This window comes from Globicephala melas, chromosome 10 (genome assembly GCF_963455315.2).
Source record: "Globicephala melas chromosome 10, mGloMel1.2, whole genome shotgun sequence".
In the NCBI taxonomy this organism is placed as follows: Eukaryota; Metazoa; Chordata; class Mammalia; order Artiodactyla; family Delphinidae; genus Globicephala; species Globicephala melas.
Window position 1 is genome coordinate 57,706,078 of NC_083323.1, and position 22,038 is coordinate 57,728,115.

A 22,038-nucleotide genomic window follows, 5' to 3' on the forward strand; every position below is an offset into this window, starting at 1 on the left:
ACTGAAGCACAAATAGTAAACTGCCCAGAGTTGTGCAGTTAGCAACGTTGGCAGGATCTGAACCCATGCAGCCTGTCCGCAGAGGCCAAGTTCTTAACTGCTACCCTCTGCGGCCTGGCTGGGTGCGCCCCTGCACACACTTGCCCATCCACGTGGAGGGGAGGGGGAGGAGCTGGGCTCTGGGAATCAGTTCAGACACCAGGGGGCAGCATAGGCCTGGCTTTGGCCCCTGAGCCCAGCCCTGTTTGGGAAGAAAGGAGGGAAACAGAAGCCTCCTCCCACCTTCCACCCCCCCCCCCGAGAGACCACCCTTTCCCCATACCCCTCTCTCAGGTTTTTGGGCTTGAAGGGCTCTCTGGGTCCCTAGGCCAGCTCCAGCTCCTCCTCCAGCAAAAGCTGCAGAAACCATCCACTAGATAACTAGATGGTGACTCAGAAGCTGAGCAAGCCTTGTGTATGTGAGTGTGTGTCTCCTTGCAACTGCATGTGGCTCTGAGTGCTGACACGTCTGTGAGCCTGCCTGCACGTGTGTGTAAGCATGTGTGTGTGTGGGGGTGCCCTTCTGGCTGGGGAAGTTGAGTATGTGTGTGTTTATTTCTGGGTGTGTCTCAGTGTTTACCCCAGAAACAGATAGGAACTTCACCAAAGCTGCACCGCAGATTCACATGCAAACTTGTCCCTTGGGAATCTACAGGCGGCAACTCCAACTCGTGCCGGCTCCTACCTGGGTTTGAGGAGTAGTACCCTGTGAGGAGGGGGCAGAAACGATTTTCAGTCCGAGGGACCCCTGGAGCCCTACAGAATTGTGAGCGTCAGCCTCCCCTCCCCCACGCCCTCCCATCAGCGGTCACGAGACCTCTAAGGCGTTCCCCACCCAGAAGGAGGACCTAGGAGTTCCAGCTCCCTGGCCGCTTTCAGGGCCCTCCACTGGAGGGAGCGCAGAGCCCAGAGAGATTTCTTTTTCCAGAGGCCACAGGGGAGCCCAGTCCCTTGCGAGCCCAAACCCCCGGCCCCTGCGAAAGTTTGAATATGGGAGCGGCAGTTTGGGGCGGCACGTCTCTGGCTTGATATTGGGCGACTTTCTGGAGGAAACTTGATTGCTTTTGAGGGGGGACAGAGTAAGTGGGGATCAGCATCCCCTCCAGCCTGCCCCAGGGCCCCCAAGCCCCAGTCCTGGCTCCCCACCACGCCATGCTCCCCTACCCGGTATCGGAGGCACACACGCTCACCCCACTTTCTTCCTCTTCCTCCTCCAGCCCACTTTCCCTTGACTGTGTCGTCAGAGCTCCAGGGAGGGACCTGGGTAGTCGGAGAAGCCGGAAACAGCAGGCTGGGGCAGCCACTGCTTACACTGAAGAGGAAGGACGGGAGAGGATTGTGTGTGTGTGTGTGTGTGTGTGTGTGTGTGTGTGTGTGTGTTTGTGTGTGTGTATTTTTTTTCTTTTTGGTGCTGGAGGTGGAGGGGGGGTGCTAGCAGGGCCAGCCCTGAACCCGCTGGACAGAACTACAGACCCATGGGGCCTGGCAGTGCCCGCTGAGAGAGGGAGAAGACAGCAGAGGGGTTGGCAAGGTGAGGGGATGCCTCCAAGGAGGGGAGGGTGGGGGGCCTCTGACTATGAATATGTGGGGCGGTGGGTTGCGGGGAGTGCCTCTCAGGATCCTCCCTCGGCAGAGTGGATGGTCCCCAAGAAATTGTTTCAGCTGGGGTTGGTGGTTGGTGGTACTGAGTTTTGGCAGTTTCGAAGTGTCAGAAGAATCTGGGGTGAGTACAGGCCCAGCACTTCCCCTCCCCCCCTCCCCACCGTGGGTCACTTTTTCCATACACCCCGTCCCCCGCACCTCCAGGAACATGTAAAGGCAGGGAAAGGAGGGCAAGGAGGTGCTCCTCTGCGCTCTGGGTTGGGGGGAGGTGGACGCCCCTCCCTAGAAGGCTGATACCAGAGGGCAGTAGGTCCTAGACAAACCCGTATCCGGGCCCCCCAAAAAGGTTCCTGTTCAAGGGTGCGGCTAAGGGGTGAGCGAGCCCCAGACGCAGACCTCATGGTGTCCCAAAGGAGAGGGAATTTCCCCCCTCAAAACTGCTCCACTTTTAGCGCGGCCAAGTCACGCAGTTAACCCTACTCTTGCTGAACTGGCTCCGCCTCCCGGCCCCCCGCCCCGCCCCCGCCGCCGCAGACACACACTGGGCAACTCAGAGAAGTTCGTTTGACTCTTGATCCTGTGGTCCCACGGTCAAAGGGTTCGGGAATGTAACGGTTGAGGTGAGGTTTAGGCCACGAAGAGGGCTGATGAAGATCCTGGACGTTGGGTTTCCCTTCCCGGTTGGGAAAGGAACACTGGCCCCGCCCCCTCAGGCCGCGGCTCCTCCCTCCCTGCCTGTGTTGGGGGCCTACAGCAGAAGGTGCCCCTGGCCTGGCCGGCCGATTGACCCAGCCTGGTTACTGGGTGTGGCTGGGGGAAAGTCTGGCCCCCTGCTGCCTGAGGATGGAGTGGGGAAGATCTGAAGCCAGGACCAGGCCAGGAAGCTGGTCACTCAACAGGGGCATGTAGAAGAAAGGGGGGCTGCCTATGGCTTAGGGATCGCCTCAGTCCCCAATAGGGTAGGGAGAGAGGTCAAAGGTCTGAGCACCGTGAGACACAGGAGAGGAAGAGGGAAGAGAGAGATGGAGTCCTCCCCTGAGTTTGAAACACAAACCAAAAGGGGCCCCACCCCAAGGTGGGTGTAGAGAAAGGTCTATTAGAGGACCCTGAGCAGGAATGGGGGAGGATTCTGCCTTTGGGAGAAAAGAGCTCAAGGGGATAGGGACTGGGGGGAGCGGCAGGAGCTTCCAGAAAAGGGGCCCCTCTGTTCTCCGTCCCTCTGGGAGTCCTGGGAGAGAGGAGGGGCTAAAAGTGCAGCAGGAAAACTTGGGGTTACCAGGTTGGGGGCGACCCAGGGAGTTTCCATCCCCATCCTTTCTGTCATCTCTGGGAAGAGGGATAGTTTGAGAAACTGGAAACTGAGAGACCCCTGGGAAACCACTGGTTTACCCACCCCACCCTGTGGCCCACCCAGAAATGGGGAGGCAGCCTTCTCCCCTACCCTCCCATCTCCTTTCCTCTTGCCTCCTTTTCTTCTCTTCGTTGTAGCCCTAGCCTCCTTGCCCCTCTTCTAGGCTTTTCATTGAAGGCTTATTAACCCCACTTTTTTCTCTAATCTCTCACCACCTTCCTGAGTTCTCTCTACTTTTCCTTTCGCTCAATCTCCTCTTTTTCAATTCTCCTCCCATGCCCCCCCCCCTTAGGATTATGGGATTTGGATCTGGAAGGCATCCTAACAGCACAACGTGGTGGTTAATCCCCTCTCGGGTTCAAATCACTTGCTGAGTGGCCTCGGCAAGTTGGAGAACCTCCTTGAACTCGGTTTCTCTACCCGTGAAAGGGGATAATTCTATATTTTAAAAATTGTTGCAAGATTTTAATGAGGTAATGAGCTCAGTATAATGCCTCATACATAGTAACTGCTTAATAAATGGTAGCTATCATTACTCTGCCATGCTCTTCATCATCTAGCCAGGTAGTTTTCAGATTCTCTCACGGAACCCTGGAATTTTGAGGGTTTTCTCCAGGGACACCTTTGGGGTCAGGAGGTGGGGAGAAGGAAGTAAGAAGCAGTAGAATTCCAGGCCTACCACACTTGCTTTCAACAGAGAAACTCCAATTTTATATAATTGGGATTCCACAGATTAAAACTAAAATTGTCCACTGCTTTAAAAAGTTTGGAAAGTTCTGCACTTTATGCAAGCCTCATATTTTATAGATGAGAAGATTGAGGTCCACAGAGGGGAGGTTTCTTGCCTACAGAACCAGAGCCAGGCCTAGAGCTACAACCCACATCCTCTGTCTTCTCTCAGAGAGCTTTCCCTACTGCCCCATTGCCCCTGTCTCCCACCCCGCCCTCTGACTGCAGCTCAGCTCTTCCCACCCCATCACCCCTGTGTCTACCGTTGAAGGAATTACCTTGTCTGAGGCATTGGCCAGGAATGTCCCTGGTTTGAGGTGGTCTGGCTGTGAGTGGTGCTGGGGACGGTCTCTGGGAGGGCTGTCTACGGGAGGTCCCTGGCTGCCCCCAAACAAAAGCCAGCTTTCTTGGGCGCCTCTCAGAGTGCCCAAGTAGCCTTGTTCCTTTTCTCCAGGCACCCTCCAAACCCCGGATCATGTCTCTGTGGGGTCTGGTCTCCAAAATGCCCCCAGAAAAACTGCAGCGGCTCTATGTTGACTTCCCTCAACACCTTCGGCATCTCCTGGGTGACTGGCTGGAGAACCAGCCCTGGTGAGTCCTGGCTGCCCCACGTTGGTCCCCCAGGTCCTCCCCAACCCACCTTCCCTTTCATTAGATCTTCTTCATCCCATTTCAAGACTTGGGACTCGTTATTCCATGTGCGGTGGTGCAGATTTAGCTGGGAGTCTGTGCCTCATGTTGATACGTGGAGTCCCCCACCCCCTTAGGAGGCTGAGCCAAAGAGGAGGGAGGTCAGAGCTGGGGTAAGGGCACCACCCACAACAGCTGGAAAACTGGGGAACAAGGGATGGGGCTGAGGGCTACAGAGGGCTTGGATGGAGGATAAGAGGAGGAAGGAGCCGCTGAGCTGATTGCTGTGGGGTAAAGGGACAGTAGAGCAGAGGAAGCCCTGACCCGAGGCTGCCTCATCCGCGATCTTCCTGCAGGGAATTCCTTGTCGGCTCAGACGCCTTCTGCTGCAACATGGCCAGCGCCCTACTTTCTGCCACTGTCCAGCGTCTTCAGGCCTCAGCTGGAGAACAGGGGGAGGGGAGCACCATCCTGCAACACATCAGCACCCTGGAGGTGGGGCAGGAGGGGAGGGGACAAGGCTGGGTGGGGCCTGGAATGGAGCTGGGGTGAGCATTGGATGCTGGAAGAAAATTGGTTGGATGCTGGAAGCAAATTGGTGTTCCTGTGGCTAGCTGTTAGCTAGCATGCAAATTAGATTTTAAAAGCATGCAAATGCATGAAAACTTCTGGAGCCTACAGTTGTGCTGCCTTTCAGTGCATGCGTGAATGGGGGTGCTGGGGATTGGAAGGGGAGAAAGACATGGGTAAGAGCCAGGCTAACCCTGTCTACCACCTTTCATTTCTATAGAGCATATATCAGAGGGACCCCCTGAAGCTGGTGGCCACTTTCAGACACATACTTCAAGGGGAAAAAAAAGCCATTATGGAACAGGTACTGTGGTACCCCACCTCCCACCCCAACCCAACTCCCTGGGACTTTAGCCTGAGCCATGAGAAACTAGAAGGAACTCGAACTTCAGGAAAAGTTCAGTGTTCTAGGCCCAGGATGACCAAAGGAGTCAAAGTGAGCCCCAAGTTAAGCTCAGAGAAGCTTGCAATGAGGGACTGAGGGTAGTGAGGCCTAGGAAGGAGAGAGCAAGTGATAAGGAGCTGATTCTGCCAGGAGAGAGGTCTTATCTTCAGGAAATTCCAAAAGGTCAGGAAGGACTGTCAAAGGAGAGAAGGGAGTCAGACAAGAGAAGTGGTCTGTTTTCTGCAGAGCATGGCGGTTACACCCCTTTAGGGAGTGGAGGCCGAAGGGAAAGGGCTGGGCAGAATGTCTCACCTCCTGGCATCTCTCCTTCCTGTGCAGTTCCGCCACCTGCCAATGCCCTTCCACTGGAAGCAAGAGGAACTCAAGTTTAACACAGTCCTGCGGAGGCTGCAGCACCGAGTGGGGGAAACCTGCCTTCTCCGCAAAGCCCTGCAGCCTGGGGCTGAGGGAGGCCAAGGTGGGAGCCTGGGCCTAGAGCTCTAAGAGGGTCCTGAGGAGTGTGTGGGAGTGATCCCCTCTTGGATCTCAACCTTGACTGAACCTCAAATCTATCTGCACCCCTGATTTCTGCCCCTACCCTCAGTGTCTTTGCACAGCCTGATAGAAACTCCTGCCAATGGGACCGGGCCAAGTGAGGTGAGTAATGGACTGGGACATGGAGATTGAGCTCCAAGGGCAGACTCTGAGGGTCTCAAATCTGTGGAGGGATGGAGATCAGACCTCAGAGAGGTGAGAAAGAGAGCCCTACCCTCCAGAGCTGGGTGAGGAGGAAGCGTGTGGCCCTGGCTCAGGCCCTTTCTTCCCACAGGCCCTCGCCACGTTCCTGCAGGAGACTGTCGGGGAGCTGGAGGCTGCCCAGGCCCTGGTGCTGAAGAGGATCCAGATTTGGAAACGGCAGCAGCAGCTGGCAGGGAATGGCGCACCCTTTGAGGAGAGCCTGGCCCCACTACAGGAGAGGTTGGGGCAGGGCTGACAGGGAAGGGTGGGGGGCTGGGGGTGGACACCTGCTGTCCCTGCTGGAGCACCCACAGGTGTGAGAGAGAAAACCAGGCCAAAGGGTCTTGGGGTGAGTGAAGACTCAGAGAAGCCCGTTCCAGCAGAGCCATGCACACTGTTGTTCAGGTTGTGTCCTGTACACGTGCACCCGGCGGACGGGGCACAAGCAGGAGTTCTTCCAACCCACAATTCTCTCTTCAAGCCCCGTGCCCAGAGGAATGGGAAGTCTATTTGGTCTATTGGGCGGGGCACCTTTGAAAATGCACAAAAGCATCGTATGTGCTGGCAGCTGACCTGGGTACCAGAGCCCTGGGGAAGAGGCAGCTGGGTTTCCACAGAGCTTCCAGGCACTGAGAAGGAACCTTCCTCCCCAGAGCCAAGGCATGTCCCACAACTCGGTTAGCCCAGGTGCCTTGCAGCCACGTCCACTGCTCATCCCACCCCTCCACACACACTCTCCTGCTATCTTCCTGGGTTTAGGGGTGGGGGGTCTGGGCGGGGAGCAGGCAGCCTAAACCCTGTGCCCCCTAACCACTGTCCTGGCCCCAGGTGTGAGAGCCTGGTGGACATTTACTCCCAGCTGCAGCAGGAGGTGGGGGCGGCTGGTGGGGAGCTTGAGCCCAAGACCCGGGCAGCGCTGATTAGCCGGCTGGATGAAGTCCTGCGAACCCTCATCACCAGGTATGAGACCCCAGCCTGGCCTAGAGCAGACCCCAAGGAAGGAAGAGGGTCAGAGCTGTGGGGAGGCCACCAGGAGGGACCCAGCTGCTAACTTCCCTTGTGTCCTCCTCACTCCTCCCAGCTCTTTCCTGGTGGAAAAGCAGCCCCCCCAGGTTCTGAAGACTCAGACCAAGTTCCAGGCCGGGGTTCGATTCCTGCTGGGCCTGCGGTTCCTGGCGGCCCCAGCCAAGCCTCTGATGGTCAGGGCCGACATGGTAACCGAGAAGCAGGCGAGGGAGCTGAGCATGCCCCAGGGGCCCGGGGCTGGAGTGTAAGCTGGGGCTGGAGAGGGGCTGGAGGGTGGTGGAGGCCAGAGGAGACTGGGGGACTGGCACCACGAAGAACAGGGTGATGACAGGGAGGGTGGGCCATGGGATGTGGGGACCCTGTATGATAGTCAAGGCAGAGGAAGGGGAGGGACCCATCAGTGCTGGAATGGGGTGGGAGCATCATGATTTGGCTAAGATGGGGACTTCTCCCTTAAGAACTCAAGTGGGGAGATGGAGATTAGGGGCCAGTAGTCCAGGCCATTAGCCAGTGGACTCAAGCCCCTGCCACTCCTGGCCCAGTTGGGATGAGCCACTCTCTGACTTGCCTGGCAGAGAAAGCACTGGGGAAATCATTAACAACACCGTGCCCCTGGAGAACAGCATTCCTGGGAATTGCTGCACTGCCCTGTTCAAGAACCTGGTGAGGCCTGCGGGGAGCAGTGGGTGGGGGTCCTCAGGCCAGGACATTCTCCTTGGAGAGGGTGTTGGGAGCCCAGGAGAAGCAGTCGCTGCCCTCACCCTCCTCTCCCTCGCCCCACCCGCAGCTTCTGAAGAAAATCAAGCGGTGCGAACGGAAGGGCACAGAGTCTGTCACCGAGGAGAAGTGTGCCATGCTCTTTTCCACCAGCTTCACGCTCAGCCCCAACAAACTCCCTATCCAGCTCCAGGTGAACCGAGGCCCCAGCCCTGCCCGAGGCGGGGCCCCAGGTGCCCCTCCCGGCCACACACTGGGGCCCTGCATCCTCACTCTTCATGACTGCCCCATACCCTGTGTGTTTGGGATTTGTGCATGCTGGGGCCCCGGGTGAGTGGGGAGGAGCCAGAACCGGAGTGCACACCCCGGGGAATGACAGCGTAGGAACAACTGGCACTTACGCACGTTTCATAGACCAGGGCACTGTTTTAAGTCACACACGTGCACACACACGCGTGGTTTTCACAATAACATTCTGAGGTATGTATTATTACTAGCCTGATTTTATAGATGAGGACATTGAGACACAGAGACATTGAGTAATTAGCCCAGGTCACACAGCTACTGAATGTTGGAGCTGGCATTGGAAACCTGGGGACTCTATAGCACTGACCTGTAACCACTTCTCTGCAGTAAGGCCCTAACTGAGCTTCAGAAAGCACTCGATAACATACCATGAGTTTTTAACCATGTTGTATGAGTCCAGTAGCTCCCCTGCACCTTCAGAGCCAGCCCTCTGTGGAAGCCCCTTGCCCCAGTAAGAAGAACCCCCTTTCCTCACCCGCTTCAGGCCCTGTCTCTGCCCCTGGTGGTCATCGTCCACGGCAACCAAGACAACAATGCCAAAGCCACCATTCTGTGGGACAACGCCTTCTCTGAGATGGTGATGAAAGACCTGGAGTTGGCGGGGGCAGGGGGGGCTCTTACCTGGGAGGTGGGGTGCAGGCTGGCAAGCATGTTCAAAAGAGAGTGACCTTAACTCCTTCTCATAGACCTGTTTTTGTACTCCTGACCTCTTTTCGTGCCAATTTTTTTCATACTTCATTTTTTATTTTATTAATTTATTTACTCATTTATTTTTTGGCTGCCTTGGGTCTTCGCTGCTGCGCGCAGGCTTTTCTCTAGTTGCGGCGAGCGGGGGCTACTCTCGTTGCAGTGCGTGGACTTCTCATTGCGGTGCCTTCTCTTTGTTGCAGAATATGGGCTGTAGGCGCGTGGGCTTCAGTAGTTGTGGCTTGGAGGCTCTAGAGCGCAGGCTCAGTAGTTGTGGTGCACGGGCTTAGCTGCTCCGCAGCATGTGGGATCTTCCCGGAGCAGGGCTCGAACCCGTGTCCCCTGCATTGGCAGGCGGATTCTTAACCACTACACCACCAGGGAAGCCCCCTTTTCATGCCAATCTTAACAGCTATCCTGCAGTAGCACCTTAGACTCCTTTGGAAAAGCACCATCTTTGTTGAGCAAGTTCAGGGGGACAAGGCTGGGGAGCGGCAGGCTTGGGGAAGTGGGAAAGATGAAGGCCCTCGTGAGGAGGGATGGGGATGTCAGCCTGAGGCTCCCTTTCCTTCTCTCCTCCCCCCAGGACCGCGTGCCCTTTGTGGTGGCTGAGCGGGTGCCCTGGGAGAAGATGTGTGAAACTCTTAACCTCAAGTTCATGGCTGAGGTGGGGACCAACCGGGGGTTACTCCCAGAGCACTTCCTCTTCCTGGCCCAGAAGATCTTCACCGACAACAGCCTCAGCATGGAGGCCTTCCAGCACCGTTCTGTGTCCTGGTCACAGTTCAACAAGGTCATTCCCCTGCGCTTCGGACTTCCCACCCCCAAGCTCTTCATCCCTGGGGCACTCAGGGCTTCCCCAACGTCTGCCCAGGGATCAACCGCTGGGATCTTCACAATGCCCCACCACGTTCATCAGGAAGGCCTCTGTCATGGCCCAGGCAGGAAAACCCCTCAGGTCTCTGGCATCCCCCCGTTTTGGTCTGGGGGCCCTCCGTCCTCCCTCTTTGCCAGTGATCTGCATGACTCACCCAGATTGTGTGTAAACACAGCTTTGGTTCAAAATGACTTTGACCCATTGGGAAAATAGGTCTTATTGCAAAAACAGGGACGAAATCCCACAGGGACATATGCAATAATACCAGCTACCATGTGTTGACAGCTTACTGTATCCAGGCACTGTGCTTCAGCAGTTTAGATATGTTATCATCCCAACATCCCTTTGAGGTAGGTACTATTACCCCCATTTTACAGAGGATGAACCCGCCCAGAGGGGTTAAGTGGTTTGTCCAAGGCCTCCCAGCAAGTGAGTGGCATGTCTGGGATGGAACACCGTATTTCTGACTCTTGTCCTTAGCGACTACATTTTACTGCCTCCAAAATAAGGTGGCTCAGGACTGGATCTGTTACAAGAAACAGGGGAAAAAGGAGGTCTGGGTGTCTCGGTTGAGGACCAGCTGGGTAAATGCAGTCACGCACTGATCTCTTTTTTAAAAAAGGAAGAAAGAAAAGCCCACACGACCAGAGGATGTGTTAGCAAAGGGAGCAGGACACTCACACCCTGCAAGCTGCCTTCTCTGGACACCACTTCCTCCAGGCCTCATTCAGGAGGGTGTGGAGCACAGTGGTTAAGAGGGGGCCCAGCCCAGACTTCCTGGGCTGAATCCCAGCTCTGCTTCTCACCAGCTGTGTGAGAAGCAAGTTATTTGACCTTTCTAGGCTTCCATTTCTTCATCTGTAAGATGCGATACTCACAGGACCTACCTCCCTAGGCTTGTAAGATCAGATACATTAATTTATGAAAAGAGCACGGAACAGTGCCCGGCACGTGGTGAGCCTGAGTGTCGGCCATGTCATGGATGGGGTCTCAGGTCCAATGTGGTTCCCTCAGTCCTGTGACTCTGTCGTGTAGGTACTCACAGCCCAATGCCTGCCCTAACTAGGCTCCTGTGCCCCCACCAACTCCCCTCTCCCCACAGGAGATCCTGCTGGGTCGTGGCTTCACCTTTTGGCAGTGGTTTGATGGCGTCCTGGACCTCACCAAACGCTGTCTCCGGAGCTACTGGTCAGATCGGTGAGTCCCCGCCCCAGGTGGCCTGAGCAGCTGTACCTCCAGCTCCCACTCCACACCCTGCGACCCCATCCACATCCTCTCCCTCATCCTGGCCAGGTTGATCATTGGCTTCATCAGCAAACAATACGTCACTAGCCTTCTTCTCAACGAGCCTGATGGAACATTCCTCCTTCGGTTCAGTGACTCAGAGATTGGGGGCATCACCATTGCCCATGTCATCCGGGGCCAGGATGGTGAGGTCACCCCAGCCAGTCCTCTGCCTCTGTGCCTGTGCCCTCTGGGGTTTCTTCTGGGGAGGAAACATCCTGGCCTTCCTTGAGGCCAACCCTGGTCTTCAAGAAGTTCTTCCTTCGGTCCAACTTCTCTTCCTCCTTCTGTGGTCTAAACGTCTACCTTCTCACTGTGAGCTCTGTGGGAATGGAGACTGGTGGGTCTCCCTCCCTCAGGACCCTCACCCTAGCTCCTCTCCTCCTCACCTTGGTAGATTGAGAATGAGTCCAATAGTGGGAGGAGGCTGGGGTAGGGGAATAAAGTCTGGACAGAGGGAACTCAAGGTCTCATTCCTATTGTAGGCTCCCCACAGATAGAGAACATCCAGCCATTCTCTGCCAAAGACCTGTCCATTCGTTCACTTGGTGACCGAATCCGGGACCTCGCTCAGCTCAAAAACCTCTACCCCAAGAAACCCAAGGACGAGGCTTTCCGGAGCCACTACAAGCGTGAGCTGGGGCTGGCAGTTCTGACTCCGTCCTGTTGTCCACCTTCTCCCTGCTCCCAGCTGCCCCCTCCCTGCCTGCTGTGTGTCATCCCCGACTTCTCTCTCCATTTTCATCCCCCTGCTTCTGCTACCTGCCCATCAGCCATGCTCGCCTTTTCCACCTCCCTTCCTCCCTAAATCAGAAGCACTCCATGGCTCTCCTTTCCTCCCCACAACAGCTGAGCAGATGGGTAAGGACGGCAGGGGTTATGTCCCAGCTACAATCAAGATGACTGTGGAAAGGTGAATGTGCTGGTATGGATGGAGGGTGGGGCCCAGTACTTACCTGGGGGAAGGGGTGGTGGCATCAGCCCCTGGTCAGTCACACATGCCTCCTCCCCTCCTCCAGGGACCAGCCACTTACCACCCCTGAGCCCCAAACGCCTACCATGATGCCCTCTTACGATCTTGGAATGGTCCCTGACTGCTCCATGAACATGCAGCTCGGCCCAGATATGGCGTAAGAAGCTTGAGAGACGGAACTGGGAGTGGTCTGCGCCAGCAGGCTGTTTCAGCATGGGCAACTGGGGGAGCTGGCACTGGGGGCTGAAGTAGGGTATTCCCTTTCCTTGAAAGGGATTCCCCATCTTGAGGCAGGGATTTGGGGTGTCCAGGAGAAGGGCTGGCATCAGGGGTCTGCTTTCTTTCCCCAGGCCCCAGGGGTACCCACCACGCTCTCACTCCATCCCCTCATATCCAGCCCTTCCCCGGGAAGAATCGGTCAATGTGCTGCCAGCCTTCCAGGAGTAAGTGGGGCCCCCTCTGGGGAACGGGGTGGGATACCCACCTGCAACGGGCCTGGGCACTTGCATTTGTTAGGGAAGGCTCTTCTGTGAGAACGGGGTGGCAAAAAGCCAACACCTGGGTCTCTTCTGTCCATTCCACTGAGGTGTCAGTGGTTAAGATCCATGTTCGAATTCCAGCTCCACCACTTGCTGACTTTGGGCAAGTTACTTAACTCTGATGTGTCATCTGTAAAATAGGGAATAATGATAATAACAATACCTACCTCACAGGGTTATTGTGAAGGTTAATTGAGTTAATAGTATGTGTAAAGCTAAACACAGTACCTGGCTCACAGGAAGAGCTATGTAAGTATTAGTATTATCTCTCCCACCCCTGAAATCTACTGTCATTTATCTGCTGTCTTGATTTTTATTTATTTCTCTTTTTGGGCCTGAAGTGGCATAGACACTTGTTCTCCAGGTAGCCCTCAGGTGCTTACTAACTCTCAGTCGAGGCATGACATCTCCCCTCCCAGGAGTTGAGGTAGGGGTGGGGACAGGGGTACTTAGAGCCAGCAAAGTTCAAAGTCCAAAGAAACATCAGGAATTAGCTAATCTAGCCCTCCTCTCTCTCCTGCCCCCAGTCGCCAATGCATTCGCATTTATACAGATGAGAAGTCCAAGCTCACAGGTGGAAATGGCTTGCCCAGTGCTCGCCGTCAGGATGAGGAGCTGGAAATACTGTTTCCTCACTCAGTGGTCTTGACTTTGCAACACCCTGCCCTCGTCCAGCTTTTCTTTCTGACTGTGTCGTCCTTCCTGATTCCAGACCTCACCTGCAGATGCCGCCCAGCCTGAGTCAGATGAGCCTGCCCTTTGACCAACCTCACCCGCAGTGAGTGACGCCCACCCCCATCCTGAGCTCATGCGCCTCATTCATCCCCAGCCTCAACCCCCGGACCCCCGCCACCACCTCACTTACTTCTCTGGGCCCGGCAGGGGCCTGCTGCCGTGCCAGCCTCAGGAGCATGCCGGGTCCAGCTCCAAGCCCTTGCTCTGCTCAGATGTGACCATGGCGGAAGACAGCTGCCTGACGCAGCCGGTGGGAGGGTTCCCTCAAGGCACCTGGTGAGTGTCAGCCGGGGGGTGGAGGCTGAGGAGTGGGTGCCATGCCTATCTCACTGCTTCCCTCCTTCCTCCCTGCAGGGTCCGTGAAGACATGCTCCCGCCCTTGCTGCCTCCCACTGAACAGGACCTCACCAAGCTTCTCCTGGAGGGGCAAGGAGAGTCAGAGGGAGGGTCCTTGGGAGCCCAACCCCTCCTGCAGCCCTCCTGCTATGGGCAGTCTGGGATCTCAATGTCCCACCTGGACATAAGGGCTAACCCCACTTGGTGATCCCAGCTGGAGGGGGAGCCCAGAGACAGCTCTCCTGCCCCCATGGACCTGCTCTGAACACCTGCCTGTGCTCCTGCCAAGCAGCAGCTGGGGAGGGTGTCCTCCTATCCCCACCTACTCCCTGGTCAGGAGGAAAAGACTTTGCCAGGAGAATGTATAGTGGGTGGAACATATCTACTCCTTCCTTCCCACCACACACCCCTGCCCTCCACTTTCCAAATACTGGAAGGGAAATTCAGGTTCCAAGTGAGACACGCCCCAAAACACCTGCACACGCAGAACACACACACACACACCCTCTCCTTAGAAGATGTGGCTGAGCAGGAAGGGGGCTGGGCCAGAGCACAGGTGAGGGCATGGAGGGCTTCTCTGCTTGCCCTGAGCCGGGGCTCCGGACACACATGTGGAAACACACAGACACGTGCACACATCTGCTTCAGAGGCTAGGGGTGGAAGTATGGGCTTGGGTCCCAGCCCTGGGGGCACGGGAAACCGTTCAGGAGACCCTGGGAGAGAGGGGGGTCTGTACATTTGGTCGCTGATGTGGGTTTTGCCCAGATTAAAAAACAAATCCCAGTCAGCTCCAAATTCCTGCCAGTCAGATGCAGGCTTTTGGATACGTGTACGAGATTGTGCAGAACTATAAGGGCCGAGTTTGCATATAGCTGTGTGAAAGTGTGTGGACCTGAGATGTGTTAATATATAGATGTCACACGTTAGTTTTATGGCCACATAGAACACGCACCTCTCTGATTTTGCCTGTGTGACAACACGTTTGGAAGTGTGAGACACTGCTCAAAAGACACCAGCGAGTATACTAGCCTCTCTGACGTATGCTAACCCAAATGTACTAAGCTTTGAGTATGACTGTGCCCAGGTTGGGTCTATGTGGCTGTAGCTTCGATGGCTCAACACCTCCAATCCTGCCCAGAGGCAGAGGCTGAGCCTGGGGTCCAGACTCAGGTGTGTGGTCCTCATGGTGTATTGGGGGCCCTACCCGCTTCTTCTTTTCTATTTCCCCACCCACCGCCAGCTTCCCTCCACTCCCCAACCCCATGCCACCCTTTCTCCATCTTGGGGGGTCATAGATCCTAAGCCATAAAATAAATTTTATTCCAAAATAACAAAATAAATAATCTACTGTACACGATCTGAAAAGAAAGACGCTCTAACTGCTCAGACAGGTGCTGCGGCCCAGATCCCAGCTGAGGGAGACCCTGAGTCCACCCAGGCCTCCCGAGGGGGCCGGTGAAGGGGACCCCACACCCCCCTAGAGAGGGCAAGAGGGAGAGAACCGCTGAGAGCTTGGGGGGAAGATGGGGATGGGTGGGCGAACTGCAGCACTTGTTAAATTAAAGAAACAAACTAGAAGCACAAAAATGGAGGAGCAGAGGGGAGGAGCAGGTCCAGTGTTCCCAGGCCCCCAGATCTGGGGGGAAACCGTTTCCATTTTTAGCTGCTGGACCCTCCCAAGCCCTTTCCCCCATGTCCAAACTGAGTCCAACTGCTCACGTCACTGACTCTAACTAGAGAGGATGGGAGTGTGCTGTGTAAGGGAGGGGAGAATCCCAAATGCCCTGGAGGCAGAGTTCTTGCCTCCTTGCTCTGGGCAAGGGTGAGGGGGCACCATGCACCCTCCTTGTGTCCTCTCGCCAGGCCCCTGCTTGTTATTGCTTGAAGCCCCATAGTTCTATGCCCATGGGGCAGGTGGGGAGGCAGGAGAAGGGCAGCGGAAGGATCCAGGGTTGTGACTAGATGCCAGGGATGGAGAGTGGAGGGGTCTGTGTGAGCCAGAAGCCTGGTGCCCTGGGTCTGAGGACGCCAGTCCCCCCCTCACTGCCGGCTGGCCTCAGCCTCCACTTTCACGCTGCTCCTTCGACCTTCCACCAGAGCAGGATGGGGTCCTGGGGCAGGGCATCGGTCCAGCAGCCCCTCCTCGAACTCTGCAGGGAGAAGGGGTAGGTTAGGAGGCTGCAGGATGGACGCTGCAGACAGAGCGGGGCTGAGAACAGAGGCAGGGGTAGAGAAGGCTGCGAAGATGAGCTTGATTTCCTGACTCCTGCCCACCTCTGGTCTAGGGGGCGGTTCCATACCCAAGTGTGTGTGCCCCCCTCCCCTTGCTGGCTGTGTGTAGCTCTCTGTCTCTGGATGTGTCTCTCTCTTTCTGTCTCTCCCGCCTCCGTTCTGTTGGAATTTCTGGTTCTGTCAGGAGCTGTGGGGGCGGCTTGGCTCTGACCTCTCCCCCTCCCCCCTTCCCAGGCTCTGCTGCCCCCGCTTATCCCTGGCCTCCTCTCAGGGCACCCCCCCAACCCTACCATGCCCCCCAGGGTTCTTAGAAGCCAAAACAGGGGGGACACAGGAAGCCAGCCTCCCAGCTCCTCCCCCAAGAAGAGCCCCCCTGTCAGTCCCCGCCCCCAGTTCCCACCCACACACAGTTTAAAAATACCAAGCTAGGGTTGGTGGCTTTGTCTGCTGCGTCACTCTGAGCCCAGCCGATGCCCGGCCCTCTGCCGGCCTCCTTGCCTACTCCCGCTTCCCCCATCCACACACAAAGCATCCCCCTCTGGGCTCCTCCAATTCCAAGCTGGCAACCCTACCCCAACTCCTGGCCTGCTCCACCCTCCTGCGTCGGGAGAAGTTCCATCCAAACTTCCCTTCTTGGTGGCTCTCCTCTTCCTGCTCCCCTTCGTTCCCCATTCTCTGTCCCCCTGCTCCCCAAGCTCGCCATTCACAGACGTCCACTTGGGGTTAGACCCTCCCCACTGGGAACAGCCCTGCAGGGTTCCCCCCTCCTCAACCCAAGGCCTGGTTAGCTGGAGCCCCACCATGCTACTGCCCCGAGGACACCAGGACTGCTGTGCAGGGCCTGGGCGGCAGGGGTGCTTGGGGATGGCACTGCTGGCTGCCTCACCTGCGAGAGGTGGCTTTGCGGGCACACAGGGGCTGAGGCGGCCCACGCGGTCGTGGGAGACGAGGCGGGCTAGCCGCAGCCCCTCGTCCATCAGCGTCTGCTGCAGAATGTGGCGGCTCCACAGCCCATGGGCTGGCAACGCCAGAGGCAGGTCAGCAGGGGGCGGCGTCAGCCTTGGGCACGACCCCACAGCTGTGGGCAGGGGCACGGGTCAGGTAGGGGGCCGCAGTCAATGGAACCCTCACCCTCAACCACACAGCCAGCTCCACGGGCCCAGGCCCATTCGCTCCCGCCCAGCCAGGCCTCCCAGCCCTGTGCCAGGCAGTGGCCTCCTGGCGCCCTCCTCCCACACCTTCCCCCCACCCCCGCCCCCTCAGTGAGACGCACTCTGACGCACACTCACCCTGCAAGTGTCCATCCAGGCTCTCCCCGGACAGGCTGGCGCTGTCTTCCTCCAGGCTGGGGCGGTATGGGTGTGCATAGGACTCAGGGCCTGGGGGAGGCTGCTGGATTTCAGAGTGACTTTGTTCTCCAACCTGTGGATGCCCCAAATGGGGAAATGAGGACTGGCAAGAGAGGGGGCTGGGGAAGATGCCCTAACCTCCTATATGTACCCTAGCAAACCTACCTCTTGTTTCAGTTTCTTCAGTGGGGGGCCTCCCAGTTCTTCAGGGTGGAGCCTGCAAAGATGGAGAGAAACAAGGAGGGTGAGGCTGGGGAGGGACACATGGTGGACAGGACACAGAATCTGATGGGGAACATGCATTATTCCCAGGATCTGGAAAGATGAAGGGTAAGCAGCAGTCCCCAGCTCAAGCACTATTGTTGTGGGGGGCAGAAGGGACCTGAGAGGGATGGGAGGTGGGGCCAGACCTAGGCAAGTGGACTTGGCCAAAAGCAGGGACACGCAGGCAGGTGGGAAGCAGGCCTACAGGCACCTGAACTGGAGGTCAGGACGTGACCCATCTCCTTGGCGGGATTCTGATCTAGGGAGAACCTGGAGAAGGGGGTCTCACCTGGAGCCCTTCAAGGAGGACAAGTAGGTGCTCTCTCGGGCCACTTGGCGGGACAGGGAGAAGAGTTCCACCCTTCGCAGTAAAAGAGTGTTGTCCCTCATGCAAAACTGGGCAGCAGCCTCGTTGATGGTCAGCTGTGGAGAGGACCGCCAGAGCAGTCAGAATCCTAACTGGCCCACCACCTTGCCCAGACCTCCTCACTCCCCTTCACCACCAGAGAAATGAGGCTTATCCATCAGATGTTTGCTTGGGTTTTGACATCATGCAGGAGCTTTCTGAGGAAGGAAAACAGAGGTCAGCACCCACAGCTTCCTAGGAACGCCTGGGGCCTCCTCCCCTCCTGGGGCGTCCTGAGCGGCGTGGGGCTGGACAGCCGGGCTCTTGCCTGTGTCTCTGCTTCCCCCTTAGTTGAGGGAAGCACTGCAACCACTGAAGTTGGTAGGGGAGGGGATCAGGGCCTGGGGTCCTCACCTCATGCAGGCTCAGCTGCTTGCCCTCCCGCCGCTTGGAGTCAAAGCGGCCATAGATGATGCTGTATTTGCGTATCTCCTCTTCCTTCTGGCTGTCATTATCGTCCATCTCAAAGATGTGGCCCACGCTCCGTGCCAGCTTCTTGTTCAGCTTCAGCAGGGAAGTTACCTCCCCAGCATCCCCCCTTGGGAAGCTTCGGAAGATCCTCTCCACGCTCTCCACCACCATGCGTACCATCTCTGGCTCCAGTCGATCCGGACCACCACCAGCCCCAGCTGCTGCCAGCCCCCCAGCCCCAGTCCCCTCAGGGACTCCTCCCCCTGCAGGTGGGGAGAACGGGGGTGAGCCAGCCTCCTCTTCTCCTCCTGCCCCAACATCAGACTCTGGAGTGCTCCGGCCTGGCCAGATCCGGGGGTCCCCTGCCCCAGGTCCCCCAGACAATGGTGACAGCTTCTCTCCGAGTTCAAGGGGGCTCTTAGGGCTAAAACTGCGGGCACTGCCCGCCTTCTCCCCTGGGCTGCCATGCCCGTTGCTCATGCTCCCTTTCCGGGTCCCTGCAGTTTCAGAGATCTTGAAGAGTGGAATGCTGGAAACGGGCACGGCAGGCACTGGCTGGCTGAAGAGCCCTGGATTGGTGGCCCACTCTCTCAGTGCCTTCTGTAGGCGTCGGACATGGAGGGGCTTGGTGGCCATGCCCACGAGGGCCATGATCTCCAGGAACTCCTCCTCACCCGCCTCACACAGTTGCTGCACGTCGTCCCCTCCCTGCTGGATGAAGGTCTCATAGTAGGAAAGGAGATTGGCGCGCTGCAGGACCCGGTACAGCTGCAGCTCCCCCAGTGTCCGAGGCAGGGCCATGGCTCGGGCACTGGGCCTGAGAAGGAGGCGCACAAAGGGGGGGGCAGTCAGTGCAAGTTCCCTTGCTGGGTACCAACCCACACTCACAACTGTTTTCTCTTTCCTGCCTGTTTCTCTTCCCCTCTTTTGAATGCTCTCTCTACCCAGACCTGAACACAGACTAGGAGAATCAGGCACTGCTCAGAGGCACAGCCATGCCAGTGCTATCCCAGACTGGCCGCAAGTACCAAAAGCCAGATCAGTTTTTGCCAAAGTCAAAGGCTCCAAGCCCCCCTCCTCAGCTTTTACTTTTCTGGCCTGGGGCAAGGAGACCTTGAGCACAGAGGCCAGCCAGCACACCCCTGGGATGGCTGGACCAACCTCTCTTCCAGAACACAGTGCTCACCTTCCACCCTAAACACCTAGCAGTCTCAACATTACACAAGTTAACTTCGCACACTGAGGTGAATGCAGGACCCCCATCCTCCCTGCAGTGGACACCTAGGACCACTATGGGCCAGCTTTATTCCCTGGTGGCATCCTGCTCGTGTGGCTGAGAGGCAGGGGTGTGGCCTCTACCCCTGCCCTTTTCCACTCAGTGAGCTAGGCAGAACATCCTCTGCTCCCCTTTTCCCACCCCTGCTCAGCTTTTCCCACGGATTAGGCATTCTTTGCCCACTCTTGCGCTCTCTCCCCAGGACCTCCCCTGCCTTCCAGACTGCCCAGTGCACCTCAGTTGGCCTCTCTCCCAGCAGTGACCTTCCCACCTGCTCCATAGGTAAGCCCATCCCTTCAGCTCGGGAACGGGAGAGAGGAGGAGTGCCTCAATTGTTCTGCTTCGGGGCCCGGTCCGCCCCCACACACTCCCACAGTGCTACCGTCTGTGGGCGAACACCGCCGGGGGGCTCCCGCCTATTCTTCTCTCCCTCATTTTCCACCCTCGTCTTCAAGGGTTGTGTGGGTGCGACTCAAGACCCCTTGAGGGAGGGGCCGCACAACGAACCCCCCCTCCCCCGCAAGCCACAGAAATGGAAAGAGACGCCTAAGGCATGCCCCGCTTCTGCAGAGCTCCTTTGATGCTCTGTTGGTTCAAAGGCGCCGGCTTCTCCCGGACCCCGGAGCCGCGCGCTGCGTGCCGACGACGGACTGAGCCAGCTGAGTGGCCCTCCCCCGGCACTGTTGCCAGTTAAAGCTCCAGGGCTTCCCCTAGCGCTTGGGAGCCTCCACATTCTTTGCAGGGGGCTCACATGCCAGGTCATGCGCACAAAATAAACGGGCGATGGAGAATTAGGTACTGCTCTTTCACATCCAGCTTCATCAGCTTCCTGCCTGCTCCCAGGGCCCCTAATTCGAAGACGCACCCCCTTTCCGTCAGTCTCCACCCCCCACCCCCGTCCCGCTTCCCCTCGTCCTCTGCTCGACCTCCGCCCTCCGGACCCCTTTCCCGAGTCCAGCTCCACCCATCTCCACTCCCCGGCGCTTCCCTTTGCCCACTAACTTGAGTCTGGGCTGCGGGGTCCGGCGGGCGCTGTCCCCTCCGCCCGGCGGCTGCTCGGCTGTGGGGGAGGGAGCTCTGTGCATGGACGGCTGCAGACCACCGGGGATGCCCCTCTCGGTGCCCAGAGCTCAGCGCCTGCCGCGCGCTGCTCTCTTCCGGGCGCGCGAGGCCGTGTCCGCCGCTGTCCGGGCTCCGTCCCTCCCTCCACGTCTCCTCTCTTCGAGCCTCCGCGCCTCTGTCTGTGCCTCTGCCCCCCCCACCTCCCCGGCTGCGCTTGCCGCCTCTCCGCGCCTCCGCCCCCGCAGGACGCACGGGGAGCGAGGCCCGGCGCAGCTCTGGCTGCCTGGCGGGCGGAGGGCGTGGGCCGAGCCGGGGGCGGAGGCCGGGGGCGGGGGGCGGGCGCCCGGGCCTCTCCGCGGGCCTCAGGACGCCGCGGCGGAGAGATTGAGAGAGGCGGAGACTGGGGGGAGGGGGTGTGGAGCAGGAGGCGGGGGCGGGGACTCGGAGCCTGGGCGCCGAGTTGGGGACTGAGGTGACCGACGCTGGGCTGTGGAAGGCGGGCTTGGGGATCCGGCGGGCGGGGCGAGGTCGCTCCGTGCCGCCCACGCCGGATGCACAGCCGGCCTTCTCCGCGCCCACGTACCCACGTGAGAGCCCAGCCGGCGACATTCTTACTCCCACCCCCTTCCCCTCCGAGCGGAGAGCGGAATTTCACAACCACGCACAGGTACACAAAGACCCAGAAGCGCACGGACGGGCACAGGCGTCTAAACTACGCGGACGCCTGCCTGCAGACTCTCGGGCTTCGCGGTGCTGTACTTGTGAATGTTAGGAGCGAGCCCGTAAAAGTTGTTGGAGACTCGGGGTGCACGGCTCCTTTCGCGCGTGCATGTGATTCCCATAGGGTGTGCACTTCAGGCAGGTCTGTGAGCGTGGGGCTCTGCAGGAATCTTTTACATATCCTCGCGCTGTTCCCCAGCCCCAAAAGGAGTTATTTGAAGAGGCCGTTCTCGGAAACCCAGGCGTCCTCCCATCCCTGCCCTAAGTTCCCGTCGAAGTTTGGCGAACAGGAATGGGCGGGGCTTACTAGAAGCTACCACTTAGACGCGCGGCGATTAGTCGCGTCGGGTTTTGTTAGCGCTTAGGTCAGGCTGGGGTGGGAGGGGTACCCCGCCTTCCTCTACTCGTCGCACCCTATTTGCTGAGGCCCCAGGGACCTGCTCCTGGGGAATTGTGTGGCAAGCCTGGGAGAAAGAAGATACCCTTTCTAGGGATGTCTATTAGGGCACTTTGCCCGCAAGAGTCTAGTGGAAGATGGGCAAGGGCCGGCCGCATCCAACGTGGCTCCCTACAGAGGAGTAGGAGGGAGGAGCTCCTTCGAGGAGCCTAGCCCCTCCCCGCAACCCACCCCCCTCCCCGCTTTGTTTCTCCCAGCCCCATCTGGTTCCCATTACACTCCCGCCCACGCCTGGGAGGGCGGACGGGCGGGGGCTCTGAGCGCCCGGCCGTGTGGCTCTAGGCCCCGAGGAAATGAAGGAGGTTGGGGGAGAGGCGGCGGGAAGCGAGCGGACTG

At 58.0% G+C, this 22,038-nt stretch overlaps 2 protein-coding genes across 2 annotated transcripts; one reads left to right on the forward strand and one right to left on the reverse strand.

The window, feature by feature from the left end:
* Window positions 1–1,006: 1,006 nt before the first annotated feature.
* STAT6 (signal transducer and activator of transcription 6) lies at window positions 1,007–14,875 on the forward strand. The gene is made up of 23 exons (XM_060305728.2): window positions 1,007–1,118; window positions 1,257–1,570; window positions 4,176–4,312; window positions 4,708–4,846; window positions 5,142–5,225; window positions 5,646–5,784; window positions 5,911–5,963; window positions 6,136–6,284; window positions 6,873–7,004; window positions 7,126–7,314; window positions 7,646–7,733; window positions 7,858–7,980; window positions 8,578–8,670; window positions 9,367–9,573; window positions 10,760–10,854; window positions 10,951–11,087; window positions 11,427–11,573; window positions 11,791–11,854; window positions 11,961–12,071; window positions 12,265–12,357; window positions 13,166–13,231; window positions 13,336–13,464; window positions 13,543–14,875. The coding sequence occupies exons 3-23, from the start codon at window positions 4,197–4,199 to the stop codon at window positions 13,730–13,732; spliced, it is 2,544 nt and encodes an 847-aa protein (XP_060161711.1). The 5' UTR covers window positions 1,007–1,118; window positions 1,257–1,570; window positions 4,176–4,196; the 3' UTR covers window positions 13,733–14,875.
* Window positions 14,822–20,871, reverse strand: NAB2 (NGFI-A binding protein 2). The gene is made up of 7 exons (XM_030866570.3): window positions 20,466–20,871; window positions 18,131–19,004; window positions 17,660–17,793; window positions 17,272–17,323; window positions 17,047–17,179; window positions 16,644–16,835; window positions 14,822–15,675 (listed from the first exon to the last, which is right to left on the reverse strand). The coding sequence occupies exons 1-7, from the start codon at window positions 20,546–20,548 to the stop codon at window positions 15,566–15,568; spliced, it is 1,578 nt and encodes a 525-aa protein (XP_030722430.1). The 5' UTR covers window positions 20,549–20,871; the 3' UTR covers window positions 14,822–15,565.
* Between the last annotated feature and the right edge of the window lie 1,167 nt (window positions 20,872–22,038).